Source organism: Coffea eugenioides, chromosome 1 (assembly GCF_003713205.1).
Source record: "Coffea eugenioides isolate CCC68of chromosome 1, Ceug_1.0, whole genome shotgun sequence".
Taxonomy (NCBI): domain Eukaryota; kingdom Viridiplantae; phylum Streptophyta; class Magnoliopsida; order Gentianales; family Rubiaceae; genus Coffea; species Coffea eugenioides.
In genome coordinates this window covers 2,008,575-2,028,976 of record NC_040035.1, presented here as the reverse complement: position 1 = coordinate 2,028,976, position 20,402 = coordinate 2,008,575, and the positions used below count along the sequence as shown (strand labels likewise).

Sequence of the window (20,402 nt, the reverse complement as noted above, 5' to 3'; positions counted from 1 at the left end):
TAGTTATGTTTAGTAAAGAGGAACTTGCATCCTTGTATTAAAACGCAGGAAATGAAAGAAAGCTGCATTTTCATTCTCATGTTTTGCTGCTTTTCCCTTGTCCCGTAACAACCCATAAAGCTGGTTTTCCTCAATTTGTTTGCATGTTCAACCTTATGTCAAGGATAGTGGTAGATGATTTGACGAGGTTTGGGTTGTGTTCTGAAGTTTTTGCCCTCTTTTTCTGGTTTGCCGATAAGCTGCAAAGTTGTAGCAAGAAAATTGCAGAAACATTTTCCAGATTTTTGCATGCTCTTTACCTCTATTTCTGCATTGAAACATGAGAGTTGGGTAGTTAAAAAGTGGAAGAAATGTGTGGTTAAAAAGTGGAAGAAATGTGTGGTTATCTTCTCACTTTGATCCTTGGTTTAGTTGATTGGAGCCATTACTTGTGTTAGGATGGATGGGAATTTGCATTTGAGAAACCCAGCAGATGCTTCAACCTTCTTGTTGCAGAAACATTTCGTAGCATTTGCATGCATTCTGCATGAATAAGTTCCAGAAAAATTGCACTTTAACCCCCTAAGTTCCCCTTTGTTTCACTATGACCCAACCAATTGAATAATTTCATCAATTTGATCCTTCACAGTTTTGATTTTTGCAACTTCATTGTTTGTTTGCTTTAATTAATTACCATCTTTTGTTTAAGTGTATTTAATTTGTGACTTTAGAGGCTTTATGATCAAGTGAGCTTTGTTTTGCATATTTCTTTTAATTTTTCTTAATTAAAGTGGTACCTGGACCTTTTTATTGTTTTGAAGCCATTTTTCCTTCATTTGATCACCATTGCATGGGGAGGTATAATTTTTTTATCCCTTTTTGTCTCCCCTATGTGATCCAACGTGCTAAGTGAGAATTGCATGCCTACTTTACTTGCTTTCCTTGTTTTTTTTATTTCATTTACTTTTGCTTTTATTAAGTCATTCTTTTATTTATGGGGTATGTGTACACCTCTTGGCTTGTAATAGATAGGGCTTGGAGAGCACTTGATGAAGATCTATTGAAGACATGTGCCTAGCTAGCAAATGTAATAGGTTCATTAGCTTGATTGCTTGCTTTTGTTGCTATGTGTTACTTGCTTTATTAGGTTCTTGCATCAAGTCGAGCATGCTAAGTGTTATGTGCTATGTGTTTATAGGTGATTTGCATGTCTACTTGCTTTCTATAGTCGTAGATGAATGTGATGGATGAATGCACGCCACCACACTAGTCCAATGCTAGTTGTGGCTCATTATTCCGTTAGGAATGCATAGAAAGGGCTAGTCCAACGCTAGACCCAATAGGTCGTCCCCCTTTCGTTAGTGCATACTTGCATGTTCACTACATGTCATGCATTTTTCTTAGTTTTATCATTTGGCATGCTTCTCGAACCCCTTTTCCCTTCATTTTAGGATTTTTGCACCTCATGCTAGTTATAGGGTACATTTGCTTGAGAGTCCCCTTTTGATAAGGGAAATGAGCGAGTTTGGCTACAAAATAACCTTAGCACGCTAGTTCTTCCTTCTAATCCAAGGGAAAATCAAAGTCGTAAAGTTAGGAGTCCTTCCCGTGCCCGACCTGATGCATTCCCTTAGGGTCATACACTTGCATTCTTTTTATATCACCTCTTCACCTTTTAACCACATTTTCTCATTTTTCTCAATCCACACTTTCTCAACATCTTTTTATCACTTATTTATTTCTCACCTCACAAATGGCACTCAAAATTACACTTATATGTATCTACTATTCTATTTTTCATCCATTTACACACGAACACCTTTATTTTATCACATTTTCACACTTGCATTTACCTTTTTTTTTTACATTTCGCATCCTTCATACATTTTCACACTTGCACATATTTGAGTCTTCATTTGCATTTTCCTATGACCTCTATGAGATTCTTCCTATTGGCCATCACAAACCCATGTGATTGGGATCAAAAATCTCATAAGAGATATTTAGATTTAGGTTTTCATTTTCCTTTCCATTTCGCATTCATCTAGTCATATCCAACATGCGATACATACTTTGGGTAGAAAATTAGGAAACGTGGGGCTAAGTCACGCAACTAGCTTTGGCTAGGGTAAGGGAGTGCCTTAGGCTCCGCCTTTGCCTTCTCCCTTACCAAACGTGACCCCCGATCCCTTTCTTTGGTTACGTAGATCTAAAAGTTTTCAAAAAGGGTTTGTTTACTTTTTCATTCAAAAACAAAAATCATTTTTGGGTGACTTGGTACACCCTAACTCTATACCAAGTGGCGACTCCATTTTTCATACATAAAACCCTTTTGAACTTTACTTGACCAAAACCGTCGCATTTTACAATCCCACGGTCTTTGCTTTCACTTCTACACACGTTCACACACACTACACACACTACTTCCACACCACACTATCAAAAAGTGGGGCGCGACAATAGCTTTACTTACTATGTAATTTGTGGCTACTTGGATTATGTGTTTGCATGTGTGTTTCTTGGTCTCACTGAGTATTGGCTCGTCCCATTAGTTTGTTTTCCTTAACAGGTTGGATTGGAAGATTTTGGAAAAGCCGACTAGATTATACTTTTGATTAGAATCTGGGTTGTAAATGTGTAGTTGACTTTTACTGGTTGTATTTTGGGACTTGATGTATCTTTTGTGAACATGATGTAAGATTTGAATATTTAGTTAAGAACGCGACTTTTCTTTATTTTGACTTGTAGTATTCGGTATGTATCGTTAAGTTCGATTTGAACTGTCTTGAGTCCTAGCGAGAGTTGGGCAGGCGTCCTGCGGATACCCTTGGGTTCGCTCTTGGGAGAAGTGGGAGCGTCACAGGTGAAACAGTGTAAGACCGGTCTAATAGGCAGGATTATGGGGGAGAAAGTGGCTAATTACACTAGGGTTAAAAATTTTGTAACAGCTGCCTGGAGCTACCCCAAGGAACTAAGGGTGGTTGAGCTAGGACCAAACTTATTTCAGTTTATCTTGCTTATAGAAAGTGATAAGGAAAAAATACTGCAAGGAGGACCTTGGATACTGGATAATCAAATTCTTGTTCTTAATAAGTGGTTTGATGGGATTGAGGACAATAAGGCAACATTCCATTTTGCACCATTATGGGTTCAAGTTTGGAACTTACCAATTCATTGGATGTCAAAAGAGGCAGGACGAAAGATAGGTTCAGTCTTTCAACAAGTTAGAGATGTAATAATCCCACAGAATGGGGGGAAAAAAGGAAGACACCTGAAATTATTAGTTATGGTAGATATCTCCCAACCGCTACTGAGAGGAACCAACAATCAAATGGGCCAACGTTAAATATAAGAGATCCCCTGACTTCTGCTACAATTGTGGTGTAATAGGTCATAGTGAAAGAACATGTGTCAAAAGGTCCACAGCAAGTGCTGGAGGGAAAAATAATCAATATGGCACTTGGATGAGGACAGGTTTTGGAAAGAACTCCCCACAGAGGAAGCAATCTGCGACAATTTACAATCCTAATAAACATCATTGGAAGATGCAGGAGGGGGAGTGGACAGTAAAAGAAAGATCAGCAAAGGAAACTACACAAACAGACCAATCATTGGATGGTCCTAGCAATGACAAAGAGACAGAGAAGAATATGAGATCATTGACAAAGAGTAAGGAAATCCAGAATGATCAGATGAGTACAGATAGAGAGATTAGCAGGCCACATACTCCTATGGATATCGCAACTGATGGATATGACAGCTTGAATGCAAATAATGCCCTATACTCAGAGGCAAAAAGAGATGATGGGGAGAATTCCAATGAGATGATCAGAACAGAAGGGGATGATAGGTAGGCTCGTACCAAGGAATTTGAGGGGTCAAATAGTAAGGTGCAGTTAATGGTTGGGGATAATAATGGAACAACTATAAAGCTCCCTCAAACTGACAAAACTGAGGCAGTGGTATCTGAGTTGGAATCTATGAGTGTGACTGGTGACAAGGAGTTGAAAATGCAAGGGATTATAACAAGACATAGCAGAAGAGTACTTAAAGTCCTGAAATCCCCAAGTAAAAGAAGGTTGCCTCTACAAGAATTAAATATTAACATGAGTAAGGAAAGGATGTCAGGAAAAAGAAAAGTTAGTCAATGGGATATAGAGATGGAATCTGTTGAGAGCAACAACCAGAGTGGTAAAAGGAACAAGCATGAGCTGGTTGAAGTTGATGTAGGTGTTGTGACTGAGGGAGAGGGGTCCATCCCTATGTGGATCCCAAAAGCAATATGAGAGTCCTGGTGTGGAATTGTCAAGTAGTGGGGAGCCCCTTGACAATTCCCCATCTGAGAGAGGTGATCAACCTCTCCTCTCCAAGTATTCTATTTTTGTGTGAGACTAAAAATCTCAGCAAGTATATGGAGAAAGTTAAAAATATCCTCAAATTTGATGAAGCAGTCATAGTGGAGTCCATGAATAGAGCTGGAGGAATGGCCTTTTTTTGGAAAGAAGAAATTAAAATCAAACAAGTTCTCAGAATAGCATTCACAATAGAGGCCCAAGTGGAGGATCAAGAAAGTAGGAGTGAATGGTGGTTCATAGGTGTATATGCAAGCTGCGATGATCAGATCAGAAAATATGGAAAGTGATTCAGGCTAGAAAAGGTTTATGGGGTGAAAGATGGCTCTTGGCTGGAGACTTTAATGATATTCTGTCTAATGAGGAAAAGTGGGGTGGAAACTAGAGGGAAGATAGAAGTTTTAAAGACTTTAAAGACTTCTTGAATGACAACCAACTAATGGATATAGGATTTGAAGGACACCCCTAGACCTGGTGCAATAATTGGGAAAGTGAAGGTAAGATTAGACAAAGACTTGATAGAGGACTGTGCAACTATCCCTGGTACCAGATGTTTGAGAAAGTGAGCTGCAAACATTTGGACACGTACGCTTCTGATCACAGCATGCTTCTCATTGACACAAAACCAGGAAAGATCAAAAAGAAAAAAAGATTCTTCTTTGACAAAAGATGGCTCCGGAAGGAAGGGATAACTAAGGTAGTGAAACAGGCTTGGAGGCAAAGTGATGAAGGCACGAGAATGTTCAAATTGATACAGAAGATCAAAAGGTGTAGGATCTCCCTGCTGAGGTGGAAGAATAAGTTCCAATCTAACTCAAAAGAACAGATTGAGAGAATTAAGAAGAATCTGCAGGAACTTAGAGAGACTAAGATGCAAAACAAGAATAGCAGGATGCGATTCTTGAAAAAATCTCTAAAAGAGACTTATAGAGAAGAAGAGATCTTTTGGAGTCAGAAGTCAAGATTGAGTTGGCTAAAAGGAGACAAAAACACCAAATTTTTCCATGCTAGTGTTCAAGGGAGAAGGAAAAGGAATACAATCTTAGACATGCAGAGAGATGATAGATCTTGGACCAGGAGTGAAGAAGAGTTGAGTGCTGAAATTGCTAACTATTATAAGGATCTTTTCAAGAGCACAGAGGGAGAGAACTTGGATGAGATATTGGAAGGTATACCACAAACCATCACAGAGAGTATGAATAATAATCTGACAAAAGACATAGGAAAAGATGAGATTAAATATGCTCTCTTCTCTATGAGTCCTGAGAAAGCTCCAGGAATAGATGGGATGTCTCCTATCTTTTTCCAAAAATTTTGGGAGATTATCAAACAGGACCTAGTTAGTGCTGTTCAAACATTTTTTCACACAAGTCATTTATTGAAATCTGTAAATCATGCCCTCATTTCACTCATTCCCAAAGTCAAGAATCCCACTTCCCTTAAGCATTATAGACCTATCAGTTTATGTACTACTGTTTACAAAGTCATTGCTAATGTGCTAGTTAATAGATTGAAAGAAGTCCTTCACCTTTGTATTTGCAAAAATCAATCTGCATTTATCCCCGGTAGGCAAATTCTAGATAACATTATAATCTCGCATGAACTTTTGCATTATCTCAAGAATAAAAGACAAGGCAAAGATGGTTTTATGGCTGTGAAATTAGACATGTCTAAAGCTTATAACAGGGTTGGGTGGAGCTTTTTGGAAGCAGTTATACAGAAAATGGTATTCAACAACAAATGGAGAAGATAGATATCAGCATGTATATCAACAGTATCCTATTCCTTTACCATCAATGGAGAGATAAGAGAATATGTGGTACTAGAAAGAGGAATTAGACAAGGTGACCCATTGTTACCTTATCTATTTTTGATATGCTCTGAAGGATTTTCTAATCTACTTAGGAAATCTGCTGAGGAAAAAAGAATCATAGGCATGAAGATCAATAGACAAGGCCCCAGCATAACTCATCTATTCTTTACAGATGACTCCCTAGTTTTTTGTAAAGCAGATACAAAAAATGCAGCAGAACTTCGGAGGATACTGCAAGTATATGAAAGGGGGTCAGGCCAACTAATCAATCTGGAGAAATCTTTAATATTGTTTAGTAGGAATGTGAGCCAGGATAGGAAAAATGTAATATCCCAGGCAATGGGACACATCCAACTAATCAATGAAGGAAAATACTTGGGTCTTCCAATGGTGGTCAGAAGATCAAAGGACCAGGTGTTCGGATACATCAAGGAGAATATACAACAAAGACTCCAAAGCTGGAAAAACAAACTGTTAAGTACTGCAGGGAAGAAAGTTATGCTGAAATCTGTGTCACTAGCAATGCCAACATACACAATGTCTTGCTTCAAGTTATGAAAAAAACCTATGCAAGGAAATACATTCTAGAATGGCAAACTACTGGTGGGGAGAAGTTGAAGGGAAAAACAAATTGCATTGGTGTTCTTGGAGTAAAATCATGTTGGATAAGAAATCTGGTGGACTGGGGTTTAAAGAATTAGGAGCCTTTAATAAAGCACTGCTATGGAAGCAAATATGGAGGCTATTAACTCAGCCTAATCTGCTGGTTAATAAACTCCTAAAGGCGAAATATTACCCAAAAGAATCCATATTCCAGTACAAAGTTCGAGGAAACGCCTCATGGATTTGGAAAGGCTTGATGGAGGCAAGGGAACTACTAGAGAATGGAGTAAGACGAAAATTGGTAATGGCAAAAGCACAAGAATATGGGAGGATAGATGGATACCAGATAGTAGCCATGGGAGGGTGACAACACAAAGACCACCAGGATGCGGATTGCAGAAGGTAGAGGATCTGATCATTCAAAGAAGGTGGAACAGGAACCTGATTTTCAGAAGTTTCAATACAAATGATGTAGAAAAAATACTGAGCATTCCTATAAGTTTAGCAGATAGAGAAGATAGCAATTTTTGGATCCACAGTCAGGATGGCAACTACTCGGTCAGATCAGGATATAAACTCCTATCGAACAAAAAACTGGAGCAACAAGGTGATGATCGAGAGAAAGCCAGTACAAGCTGGAATGCACAAAGCAAGAAGACATGGACACATATGTGGAAACTTAATCTTAAGCAAAAGGTGAAGATATTCTTATGGAAATGTTTGAATCAGGCTTTACCAGTAAGAGAATCCATCACCAACAGAACTAAGATTGGGGATCCATTATGTAGACAGTGTGGAGAGGATCGGGAGACAATGGAATATGCTTTACTCAACTGCAGATGTGTCAAACAAGTTTGGAGGATTGCCCCAGTACAGTGGTCTAGAATTCATGATCAACTAGGTAGCTTCATTCGATGGTGGTCTATAATTGCAGAAGCTAGGAAACGACCAGATGGAGATGAACACTTAGCTCTTACTGCTAACATCCTCTGGCAGATCTGGAAAAATAGAAATGATGGAGAATTCAATGACCAAAAACAACTCCCATGGCAAACAATTCAAAAAGCTCAGGAGGAATGGTTAGAGTATAAGGAGGCCACAACAAAAGCTTCAAGAGTGAGCCCAGAAGCATTAGCAATGCAGGAGACTTCATCTCAACATCAAGAAGGAACAACAGGTGTAATAAAGATAAGATTTGCCATACATAAGAGGCAAGACAGTCCGGACATGGGGATTGGAGCCACAACAATGGAGGATAACCAGCATCTTATTAAGAGCTGGGCAGCTAAGGATAGAAGCACTGGACACCATCACGTTGATGAGCTGGTAGCTATTAAATTGCTAATGAGCAAAGCTCTAATGCTAAGGTGGAGGAAGATTGAAATGCAAATCCAAAACAAGCAAGCTCTCAACTGCATTTTGTCTAGGAAATCTCATGATATAAGACAGGCAACCTTGATAGAGGACATTTATCAATTAAGTTTGTTATTTCAAAAGTGTTCCTTTTGCTTAGTTAGCAAAGATGGTAATCATATTTGTGATAGAATTAGCTCATATGCTATAGGCATATTCGAAGATGAGGATGTTTAATTCCTCAGTGTCTTAGTACACTGCTGTATTGTGTAATCAAGCCTTTGCTCGCAATTGTTGAGAAATTTCTAAGTTTGTGATGGATTTTAAAAAAATTCTACAAAAGGGGTGATTGTGGCGAGGAATTCTGTCGGGGGGTCTTCGCATTCGTGAAATGCGAGCTCAGGAGAGTTCGCATTTCACGAATGCGAACTCTCCTGAGCTCGCATTCCTGAAATGCGAGCTCTGTTGAGCTCGCATTACAGAGATGCAAATTTTTTTTCTTTTTTTTTTTGGAGGCAGAGATTTATATTTTTGTACTAAAACAAAATGTTTTAAGATGTCACATGCGCGTTTGCATTCCTTAAAAAAAATTTATGAAATACGTTATTTTATTATAATACATTTAAATGGTGGAAATAAATTAGATCAATGTAAAAATAGAATGAAATTATTAACATGTAAGGTGTTGACTATATTTTATGAATAAAATACTAACTTTTGATCCTTTTTTGTGAAATAAATTTATTTATCAAATTCTAATTTTCCTTTGTTATTAATGAATCGTATTTATTTGTTGACAACGATGAATATTAGTTATAAGAATCTAATAATTAATAGTCATTAATATATGTTACAATTTTTTTATTGTAATTTTAGAAATTCCATAACGCAATGCTAATTAAAAATTATATAAGTTATTTTTATGAGGTGCATGTTATTTGTTTGGTAGTTGAAAAGGAAAAGAAATCAAATATCTAGCGATTAAATCTTGCGTGTTTTACCTTTTACAATTGATGCGAATGTAGATATTTTTAGATAAAAATCACCGGTTACACAACATTTGACATACTGAAATTGAAATGGGGTCTTGGCGCTGGGTAGTGGGAGCTCACTGAGCTCGCATTCTGAAAATGCGAGCTCCAATTGAGCTCGCATTTTGAGAATGCGAGCTCAGTGAGCTCGCATTCTCAAAATGCGAAGACCCCCCATTTACAGAAACCCCCCCAGGAAACGCCCTCGTTGTAGAATTCTTTTTTTTTTTCATCACAAACTAAGAATTCACCCCGCAATTGTTAGGTTTGAGTAATCTATAAAATCACTTATCGTTTGGAAGAAAAAAAAAACACGGGTTACATATGCCTACAAAGCGCCTGGTGCGGGCCCGCAGACTAGTATAATACTAAAGCGGAAAGGACATTTTTCACACAGTAATGATTGGTCGGCGATTGTCATTCTATTAGCCATTACTCCAATCACCTACAGAAGTGTTGGCCATTAAGTCCTTATACGAGTCCTATCTTGGCCCAAGCCTTTTGCCTCCTACAAAATTTGGGTTCATCCAAGAGCCACTTGCTGTAGTAGGAAGTAAACCTTTAACACAAAAAAAAAAAGAAAAGAAAAAAGCAATGGCAAGTATTGGAGGGTTTTATTAGGCCTATAAATGAGAGTTTTTTTTTCCTTTTTTTCAGAAGATACTAAGCTTTTTCGAAGATAGTAAGCTATTGGCAGTTATTAAAAGTTTCATTAGGACTGTAAAAATAAAATAAAAATAAAATAAAATTGAGTGTTTGTGTACGTGGTTTCTCTTTTTTATTTTTTTTTTTGGGTGGAGAGTGTGGTATAATCTTGCTCTTTATTTGTGGGTAAAAAAGGAAACACAAATTGTCTACACCAATGACAGAAACCCCTTCTTCCCAAATCGCACCTCATATTCCAGAGCATATTGGGGCTCTTTTCAGTTTTCAGCTTTGTCTTCATTTCCGTAACCACTTTTTCTTTTTTTTTCCCCCTCTTCAGTCAATAATATAGTGAACTTCAATCATCAATTAACCTTTTGCCTTCTTTTACCGAATCTTATTTTCTTCTAAGTCAATATAATGGTCTGATGAATTTCAATCGTCACATCTTGGAAAAAATATTTTTTGTCCTCCACTTTTAAAATGAATCAAATTAGTTTCTCATATTTAAAAATGAAGCAAGTTAGTCCCAAAATGACAACCTAATATAGATTTTAGGGGCGAAATTGAAACAGTCACTTTAATTTCTTCCAAATCTAACTATACTTGATATGCACATGTGATTAAGTCAATATAAAAATGAAATAAATTAAAAATTATAACAAAAAACCCTTTTCTTTTAAAAAATTAAAAATTAAAACTTCATTAGGAAATTTTATTAAGTCAACATGAAAAGGGAAAAATTAAAAGTTGTAACATCAAAAATAAACAATTATCTCTTAATAAATTAAAATTATAACATCTAAAACAAACTATTCTCTCTAAAAAAGAGAAAAATTAAAAATCATAACATCTAAAACAAACCATTCTCTATAAAAAGTTAAAAATTTTTAGTTATAAAAGTTTGTAACTTGGGGGTTTCTTTTATGATATGAATTTTAATTTTTCCTGCGTTAGCTTAACGTCATTTTCTTAAAAAGTTTTAAGTTTTTTTAGAGAAAATGGGTTGTAATTTATGTTATAATTTTAAATTTATTTTCTTTTTATGTTGATTAAGTGTAAGATCCATATGACTATATCAGGTTATTTTGAGACTAACTTGGTTCACTTTAAAATATGAGGGACTAATTTACTTTATATTAAAAGGTAAATGATAAAATTAATTTTTCACCAAAATGCAAAATGTAAATGACGAAACAAGTCATTTTTTCTAACTAATAATAGACAAATAGATGGATTGCAAGTCGCGAGAGGCGAACTTTCGGTTTACTAAGCAAACTGGACCAGCCCAATAAAAGTTCAAATGTGGAGCCACAGAGTTGGTGGTCTCGAAATTGTGGAGAAGACAATTTCAATGCATCAAATTTTGTGATCTGTGAGCACATATAAAATTATCCAAAGCTACGATGTTGTCTCATTTGAAACAATAGAAGGATGGGCTTTGAAGGAAAGAAGTGCGGATGTGCAAGCTGCAGATGAGGCCACAGAGTCGAGATAGTCATGAGCAAAGCTTCAATAAGACAGTAGAGATATACAGTCGAAGGACGGACAGCTTACGAAGCAGATACCAACCCAACGATTTATGTTCAAAAATTGACATTCGACTCCATCGTTTCCTTGACTCTTAAATTACCTACATAGATTCACTGTCAAATATTTTTATACTTTTTAATTTTCCATTCTTTACTTTCAATGTTTCTTACCAAACTTTTGAAATAAGAATATCACCCATTAAATTGTTCAATTGGTAACAGCCATCAACCCACTTAATCTCAATAGTTAATCAGAATCCAATTTTGAACAACCAAACTCTTGATCCAACCATTCAGTTTATTAGGATTCAAGTGCTTATGAGCAGTCCAGTCTCACATCCAAACTCTGATACCACTTGTTAGGATTCAAGCACGGAACAAATAACTATTGAAATATCAAGTATACAACAATTTAATGATAAACAATCTATAAGCATGAAATATAAACGACACATAATATTTAACATAGTTCGACTCCACCATTGAACCTACATCCACGGAGAGAAATCCGTTCTTTATTATAAGACAAAAATTCTATACAAGAATACAACTTGAACCCAAATCCAATTTTTGTATATCATCTCTTATCTCTCAAGAACCCTCGCTCACCACCCATGTATAAGGCTACATGTCACACCTTGTGTGCCCTTGTACGTAGTATGCTAACTCACCTATTTACAAGAAACATTATTTGGACAAAATCCAAATAACAATAGGAAATTAATGCTAATTCCTACATTGATTTAGAATTGGAAATAACTCCTTTTTCTAAACTCGTACACATAAGAAATTTCTTGACTACTACTTTAAGTAACTAAAATCAATTAGGAATCTAGTTACTTCCACACAAAACAAGAAATCTGTTTAAAAGAAATTAAACCAATTTCCTAACAACGACTTCTTGCAGCGAAGTTTCTCCGTCTCTCTTTTTCCCTCCCAGACCAGCAGCACACATAGCAGTTGGAGGTAATTAAAGAAAAACCTCAATCCAAACTATTAACTCTGGTTTCTTTCAGCTTGCTATGGCCACCATATGCTTCTGAAACTGCTCTAATCGTCAGCTTAATTTCCCTTGTTCTGATAGTATTTTTCTCACACTCAGGATTTCAACGAGAATTTCAAAAAATCAATGGCATTCGTCAGAATAATGGGTACTTTTAATTCATCTCAGAGTCATCAAAGGCCTTGTCATTCTTTAACTTCCTCTGCTTGAACAATCATTCTTGTCTACTTAATGCTAACTCCTTTTTTTTTTTTTTGTCTTAACAGTTCTAATATGGGCTGATTTGTTGGCGACTTACGTGACGTGGATAATGCAGAAGTACTTAACAGATGTTTGGAAAGTTGGGTTTACTCATGCTGCAGGAATAATGAATGTATACACTGGCCTAACTAAATTGTTCCCTTTTATTCTTTTCTTATTTGGGGACTTTGGAGTGGATAACTACTGGATACTGCTTCTCTCAAGTATAGCCTTTTCCTCTGTAAGTTCTCCTGTTGGCAAATTCATTCACAGTTCTTCCTCCCCTCCTTCTATTTAGTCATCAATTTCACGGCCTAACTTGATAGGAGTATAGCTTCCAGTTTTACTGGACTTTCTTGAACTGATTATCCAAAATTATGAGCAGGGCTTGGGTTTTCTGTCAATGTCTACGCCACCAGCACTGCACAAGTTAACGCACACCTGTGCTAATTACCAGCCTAATTGCATTGGTCACACACAGAAGGCTATCTTTTACACAGGTCTGGCGTTGACAGCTGTTGGAGTGAGTGGGCACATTGTTTCATTAGCTGCATTTGCATTGGATCAGCTTGAAAGGGGGCAAGTTGTTGATAAAACAAGCAACAGGCAACAAAGCCCTCAGCCTGAAGAGGATATATCAAAACTTCAGTTTCAACCAGTAGAAGCAATGTTGGAGCTTTTTAACAGACAGAACCAAAGAAACGGAAGCAGCATATCGGGCCTAAGATTATCAGGCGTTATCTTTGTGCTCATTGTCGCGGTTATTGCACTAATTGCACTTCCATACATACAGCCATGGAAACTTCGGTTTGGAATTCCAGCAATTTTCACGCTGGCAGCAACACTTCTTTTCATTCAGGGTTCATGCGAATACCAGGGCAGCAGACTTGGGTTCATCCCACACATCCTTCCTTTTTCATCTTCCTCTTCCTGATCATAGTCTTAGTTTTTGCCCTTCTTCCCTGCTTTTCAACTTTCACTTGAAAAGGAATAGAGTGTCGGGTGTTCCATAAATCAAATACAGATCTATTTCTTTGTTCTCAAATAAGAGATAATGAAACTTCTGACCATAGGAATTTTTTGCTGTTCTCTTCCTTTGCTTAGGTTCTCTGACAGGGATATCAGGACTCAAAGTCAAAAAAGACGGGTCATAATCCGTATGCTTCCAGTTTGGATCACCTGCATAATTTGTTCTGTAGTTACTTCCGTGGGAAACACATTCTTCGTAGAGCAAGCAAGCCACCTGAATTACAAGGTTGGGAAATTGAAGTTTCCTGATTCAACCCTTCTGTTGCTATATGAAGCAGCGAAGTTGGGTTTTAAAAGGGTATACAACCGTATGGAAGTGGCAGGCGGAAGAATGTATGCACCAGCAACTGGAATTGCATTAGCTACAATATGCTCAGCATTATGTTGCATATTTGCGGCCATTGCAGAAACTCACAGGATACATGTGATAAGAAGTGATGGTTTAATTGACAAGCCTAACGAGAAAATCCCCATGACTGTCTTTTTGCTTGTTCCGCAATTCTTTCTTCTTGGTGGGCTAGACTCATTTTATGAGAACAGTGTTGCAGCATTCTTGAATGATCAAAGTCCCCCATCGATGAAAAAGTACCTTGTCTACCTCAATCCTGGATTATCCGGTCTGGGAATCATGGGAAGTGTTTTATCAGTTCATTTGGTGGGCAAGATTAGCGAGAAAGGAGGGAACAAGAGTTGGTTTCAGCATGACTTGAATGAGAGTCACTTGAATTACTATTATTGGGTGCTTGCCGGTCTGAGCGCTGCAAATTTCCTCTGGTTTTTGTTGACGGCCATATGTTTCCCATTCCCTGATACAGAACCAGTTTCAAGTGATACCAAACCCAAGACAACTGGAAATGAGCTCCAGAATGGCGACTTACTCACTCTCATAACAGAAAATACATGAAGCCATTAATTGAGAATCGAGCATTGAAGAATCTGGCCAGGCTTGAGAGGTTTTAAAATTGGGGAACTGGAACATTATGTATTCAAGTTTCAGAGGTCTTGTACTAAATCGAGATTGTACTTCAGACACTACAGCATTCTTGTCCATGTTTTGCATTAATTTTAAGATTCAATTGAACCAGTATTTTTAAGTTTCTTTTTTCAGTTCATTATTCACAACGGAAAATCAAGGGCCTGAACATGAAGAATTGTTTTGCTTATGTCGTTTCCTGTTAATTGATGACGCAATCCAAAAAAAGGGATAATTGCAGAACCCTCCCCCTGAGGTTTCTGACATTTGCACTGACCTACCCTGAAGTTACTAATCCTTTGCAAATTTAGTCCAAATGATTAAAATATTGTTTTAGGGAGTGAAATTAGAATTTTGTACCAGATTTGCCCTTTGTGTTACATGTTCAATGAATAACAAAGTACTATAAATCAATTAACAATTAATAAACTTTAAAGAGTATAATTTATGGGCAAACACGCATTACTCATTTAAAGTACCGGCTCTTTACGGGTATTTTACTTTCAAACATTTAATTTATGATAAATATATCAATATTTGTAAGTAAAATTCAAAAAGTGTTACAGTAATATTCTTATAAAAAGGAAATCGGTAGGTTATTTATTTAATATAAATTAAATATTAAAAAAAAATGACCCATAAAGTATTAATTCTAGAGCTCTCTGCCTCTCATGCTTGTGGTTGCCACTGATTATCGTTATTCTTATAGCACTTTCTCTTTTTTCAGTGCTTTGAACAAAAGCTAATATAGTTTCTATGGCACTTCTGGTGCTTGTAGACTGTGCCGAAAGATTTGATATCTGCTTACTGATTTAGGTCAGTAAGAACACGAAAACAAATATTGATTGAGCTTTTCCGAATAATTGACTAAACAAAAAAGCCATGGATTTCCCATTTAGCCTTATGATTTGCTATGTGAAGTCCTGAGTCCGAGTTTTCTGTTTTGCAGGGACTGTAGGCTAACAGCTCAGTCGGGAACCCTTGAAAGTACATATCAACCCTTGCTAAGCTGTCTCAGACTCTTCATTTCTCACATTAGCTACCATTCAGTTGCAGAAAAATGTTGTAGATTCTTGAATTATTCACTGGAGAAATCTACAATTGGAGCAACAGCAGAATAGGTCTCCCAATTTGGACGCAGAGTCGGTCCTTCCTTTCTGCTGTTGAATTCGTATCCTGATTGAATTTGTATCGATGAATTCTCGTTGATATGGCATTAGTCACAGCTTCTCAACTGGTAGTGATTTGCGGTCATTGTTGCTTGAATAACTCAAATTTTGTTTTCATAGCAAATTTCGTTGAAATGATGCATTAAGTCCCAACTACATATGGACCTGAGAAGGGCAAATTTAGTATTTTATGCACAAAAAAAAAAAAAATTATTGTGGAAATAAAATTTGTGTTGTGGAATTAACAGCAACCTTAGTTTAGAGTCTATATATATATATATATATATTTCACCATAACTGTCAAAATGTTGCAAAATTTCTGATATTTGGAAGTTTTAGAACGAACAACACAGAAGAGAATTGAAGCAAGCTCTATAAAATTTTTTAAAATACCAGTTTTATCCCTAAATGTTTATTAAACAAAATTTTATTGACATATCTATCTAATATCAGTTTATTTCTTTACTAAACTCCCGACAACATCAAAACTAAATCTCTTCTGTTCTCTTCTTTTCTTTTCTTTCATAACTTATGCTTTCTCTTCTTTTCTGTTCTATCTTAAACTCCCAAACTAGCTGTAAATGTGTTAGAAAAGATGGCTTGCATGCATACAGATAAAAATCAGAATGTCCATTAACAGCGTGAAAAGATGTCAAGTTAATGACTATCTAACCAAAATCTATTGGTAGCTGCATGTATTTAGATGCAAATTAGGTCATTGAATATGCATTTGATACTAATCAAACTCCTAGTGCTAGCTTCCATCTACCACGGTGTTTTAACTAGATTGAGAAGCTGATCTTCTTCCGAGTGAATCTCTCTACGTTACAAATTGGGGCTTTAAGTCAGGCTGCATAAACAGAGGAATCTTCAATGTGTTCTCCAAATTTACTTTGCACACCCAACTCTGCATCTTGTTCTTAGTTTTACCGTGGTGTGAGAATATGCTGAAGTTTATGGCCCTTCCCATTGATTGTATTATTGTTCTTGCAATTCTTAACTACTCATGTCAAAATGATCAATTTAAAGGTCTTGTTTTGCTTCCCACCACCATTAGCATGCTATACACTTTACTTTTCAAAATTATCCTTTACTTCTTTCCATGTAGCTTCCTTAATGGTTTTTGAAACACAAAAGAAAAAAAGAAATGTTATTTGTTGGGCATTAGAGGTATAATGTGACGACCCCACTTTCCCCTGAGGCGAACCAAAGGGTTGGCGGACCGTCTGCCCAACTCTCGCCAGGACTCACGCGAGCAATCTAACCCGAAACCTTTCGAAGAATAAACTAATCTATTACAAAACAATTTTTCCCCGAATAGAATCATACCTAAGCCACATTAACTTCAGAGATAGCAATGATAAAATAACCAGTCGAGGCCCTTAAACGTCCTACGTGCTACTTACCAAAGTACAAGGTCATAACAAAACCGGATAGATAAAATGCATAAATCCATAACACAACTTACAAGCCAAGTAATCGAATTAGGGTTTACACATTTTCCAGCTTCAAGTGACAATCCAAAAAGGAAAATACATTATTCCAATAACACGTTACAGCCCACAGAATAAGTTATACTCCCTCTGTCCCGAAAACTTTGTCGTGCTTTGGGAGCTGAACGTTTTATGCACAGTGTTAAGTTTCAGATTTGTTTTCCGATTTTGCCACTAGAATGTGTGGTCATTAGTGGTTAAGGAGACAAAAATGACATGTGGGGCCAAAACTACTTACAAGAAATGCAATCCGCCAACAGAGAGTGATTCTCACGCATCACTTTAAACCTTGTGTGTATCTCACGGATGTCTTGCAACTTGAGTTGAGAGCAAATGAAAATCAAAGGGCCCCACTAATAAAAGTAAAGAGTGAGGGAATCTTGAAGGGTAAAAATTGAAACAAGAGAATTTTTGTTTTCCATTTTGAGTATGTGACAAACATTTTGGGACAGACCAAAATGGAAAGCATGACAGTTTCAATGGGACGGAGGGAGTAGTATTCAAATACAGCCCAAAAGAAAACATAATTAAGCCTCCAGCTTTCAGTTTCCAAAACCTGTTAAGAAAAACAATAAACGTGGGGTGAGCTAAAGCTCAGTGGTGCCCCAAAACATGCAATCACATAAATCAAACAACGGATAACAATTTAAACAAATTTAATCAATTAGGAAAGCGTATAACAGCACAAGGTAGGATACAGGGCTCTCAGGAGCCATTTACCACGCTTGATCAGATACCATCGTAGTTGACCCTCCATCAACTTTCACTACTTATAGTCCATGTAGATCCACTTATTTTAATCCTAACCCGTCACCGTTCATACCTCTGCTTCGGGCCCGAACTTCGTCTACCGACGCAGTATACTCGAGATATACCCGTATGAAATTTAGTCGAGGGATTCACCCAAGGACGTGATTGCAATCAGATACATGCGTCGAGGAATTCACCCAATGACGTGATTGCAATCAGATACGTGCGTCGAGGGATTCACCCAATGACTTATTGCAGTTAGATACATGCGTCGAGGGATTCACCCAACGACGTAACTACATTTAGATTTATGGTAGTTAGATTCATGCGTCGAGAGATTCACCCAACGACGTAACTACATTTTGAATCAAGGATTCAGAAGAAAATATTTTGCACAAGTCACCACTCGAACGGCTAGTGTGATAAAGTACACACAGCTCACTTCGACGGATCAGAAACTAATTTTTCAACTTATCACATAACAAGTCAAGAAAGCACGTTAAACGGTTAAGCACAGAACAGGCAGGGACACTCACCAAGAGTGGAGTTCAGATATCAAGTTGGGAATCGAATTCCGCGTCCTCGCAAAACCCTAAAAACCAAAATTTGAAACTATAAGTTTCTACTCAGCTTTTAAGCTTATAGTCATTGAGGTATATTTAATATACTACTAGTTCACTTTCCCTTAGAAAAATCAAGAGTTCCTTAGATTAAAACTTGACAAAAGTAGAAGAGATATTTCTTATAGTTTTCCTTGAGGTACTTTTCTAAAATAAAGTAACTAGTATTATTTTCTTGAAATAAGTCGACAAACCTCTCAATATCAATGTTAGAAAGTTATTTTGAACATTTCTCTAAAGTTACGGCTTTTGCAAAAATTATCCTTAAAAACTATTTTTCCTAAAATAGGGTTTCTTGCCGAGCAAGTTTCCCAGACTTTTCACTAAAATTTGTAAAACTCGTATTTTGAAATTTTTCCTAAAGTTAGCTATCTAAATGTAAAGCTTAAGGAAAGAAAAGAAATTGAAATAAGACCTAGAATTTTCAAAAGCTATAGAATTAAAATACTATAGCTATCAAGACTAGTTTGAGCTAAAGGAACTTATCGGTTTTCGAAAAGTTTTAGGTGAAACACTAGATATTGTGTTTTTATAATATAATACTAGCTGGGAAATATTTTTGCTTGATTTGATTACAGTTACTCGAGTTCACAAAGTCGAAACGACTTACACAGCTCCGGTTCCGTTTCGAAATTATAGTATGGATCAAATATGGCCAAAAATCACATAACAAATTACTAGGGCTTCGTCAATCATTAGCCCTAGATTTCAACAAGTGCATTTCTGAATAAAATAAAATGATCAACCAAGGCTTCATCAATCATTAGCACTTGGTTTCAGCAAGCCCATCATAAGCAAATAAAAATAAAAGTAAAGCCTCCAAGACATTCCAGCAATTAACTTTCATCACCCTGTAGTACTTATAAAATCATTCAAATGGCCAAGGGCTTCATCAATCATTAGCCCTTGACAAAATCAATTACTTCCAACCACAATTTAATCAAGAATTTAAACCACAAGTAGGCTAAAATCTCAATCCAAAACCCAATTTCTGTTTCACAAAGAAACAGGACATTCATGCAAAACAGTCCACTTTAAAAATTCACAGACAGCAGTACACATGGAGGAAAAATACGAAATTTCTACAGGACAAAGGCCTATGATTCTAGTTTCAAACGCCACTGACGGCGCCTTAAACGGATTTTCCTACACCAAGATATCAACATTTTATTGCGACTGGTCAGGCATCCGAAAATCTGAAATTTCAACTTTTCACTTGTGAAAACTCCTTTTCTCTTTTAATACCAACATGTTTTTATTTAAACCATCTATATACTTCTTATAGAACTTCAAACAACATTTTCCAAGCATTTCCATCCATCATGATTCAAGGAACAATTCAAAAGTCAAGTTAAGGTTCCAACTCACCCTTTGACGATCACATAAGAAATTTCCAGCATGTAACCCAACATTTCTGGTTCCAACTTCAATTTAGCAAATATTTTAATGCTAAACAACTTATACCACTTAAAACCTACAACTTCCCTGTATTACTAAACCATTTTAATCCAAGGAAAATCCAAAAATAGGTTAAAATTCCAAAAGAAAACAAATTTGGAATTTCTGTTCACACCTCACGGCTATCCAGAAACTTTCCAGCACCTATGTGTTCAAAAATCCAACTTTTCCTTGGCTAAAACCTGGTTTTAAACACCCAAATTAGTCATGCAAAACTCATCTAGCTAATTAATAGTTCCAATACAAAATTTAACTTAAACATCAGCTGCAAATCCCCCAAAACTTCCAGAAATTCTATACGGCTAGCTTCGGACAACATGCATGCAACAGATTGCATTCTTATTTTATTTTTCTGGTTT

At 36.6% G+C, this 20,402-nt stretch overlaps 3 protein-coding genes across 6 annotated transcripts in view; all 3 read left to right on the top strand.

The window, feature by feature from the left end:
- LOC113781390 (putative disease resistance protein RGA3) overlaps positions 1 to 20,402 on the top strand; it is an 81,673-nt gene that overhangs the window by 45,688 nt on the left and 15,583 nt on the right. The gene's annotated exons all lie outside the window — the stretch shown is intronic.
- On the top strand, positions 6,985 to 8,337 carry LOC113760322. Its single transcript, XM_027302879.1, has one exon. The coding sequence runs from the start codon at positions 6,985 to 6,987 to the stop codon at positions 8,335 to 8,337; it is 1,353 nt and encodes a 450-aa protein (XP_027158680.1).
- On the top strand, positions 12,456 to 14,484 carry LOC113760313 (protein NRT1/ PTR FAMILY 5.5-like). The gene is made up of 4 exons (XM_027302870.1): positions 12,456 to 12,459; positions 12,578 to 12,792; positions 12,937 to 13,442; positions 13,656 to 14,484. The coding sequence occupies exons 1-4, from the start codon at positions 12,456 to 12,458 to the stop codon at positions 14,482 to 14,484; spliced, it is 1,554 nt and encodes a 517-aa protein (XP_027158671.1).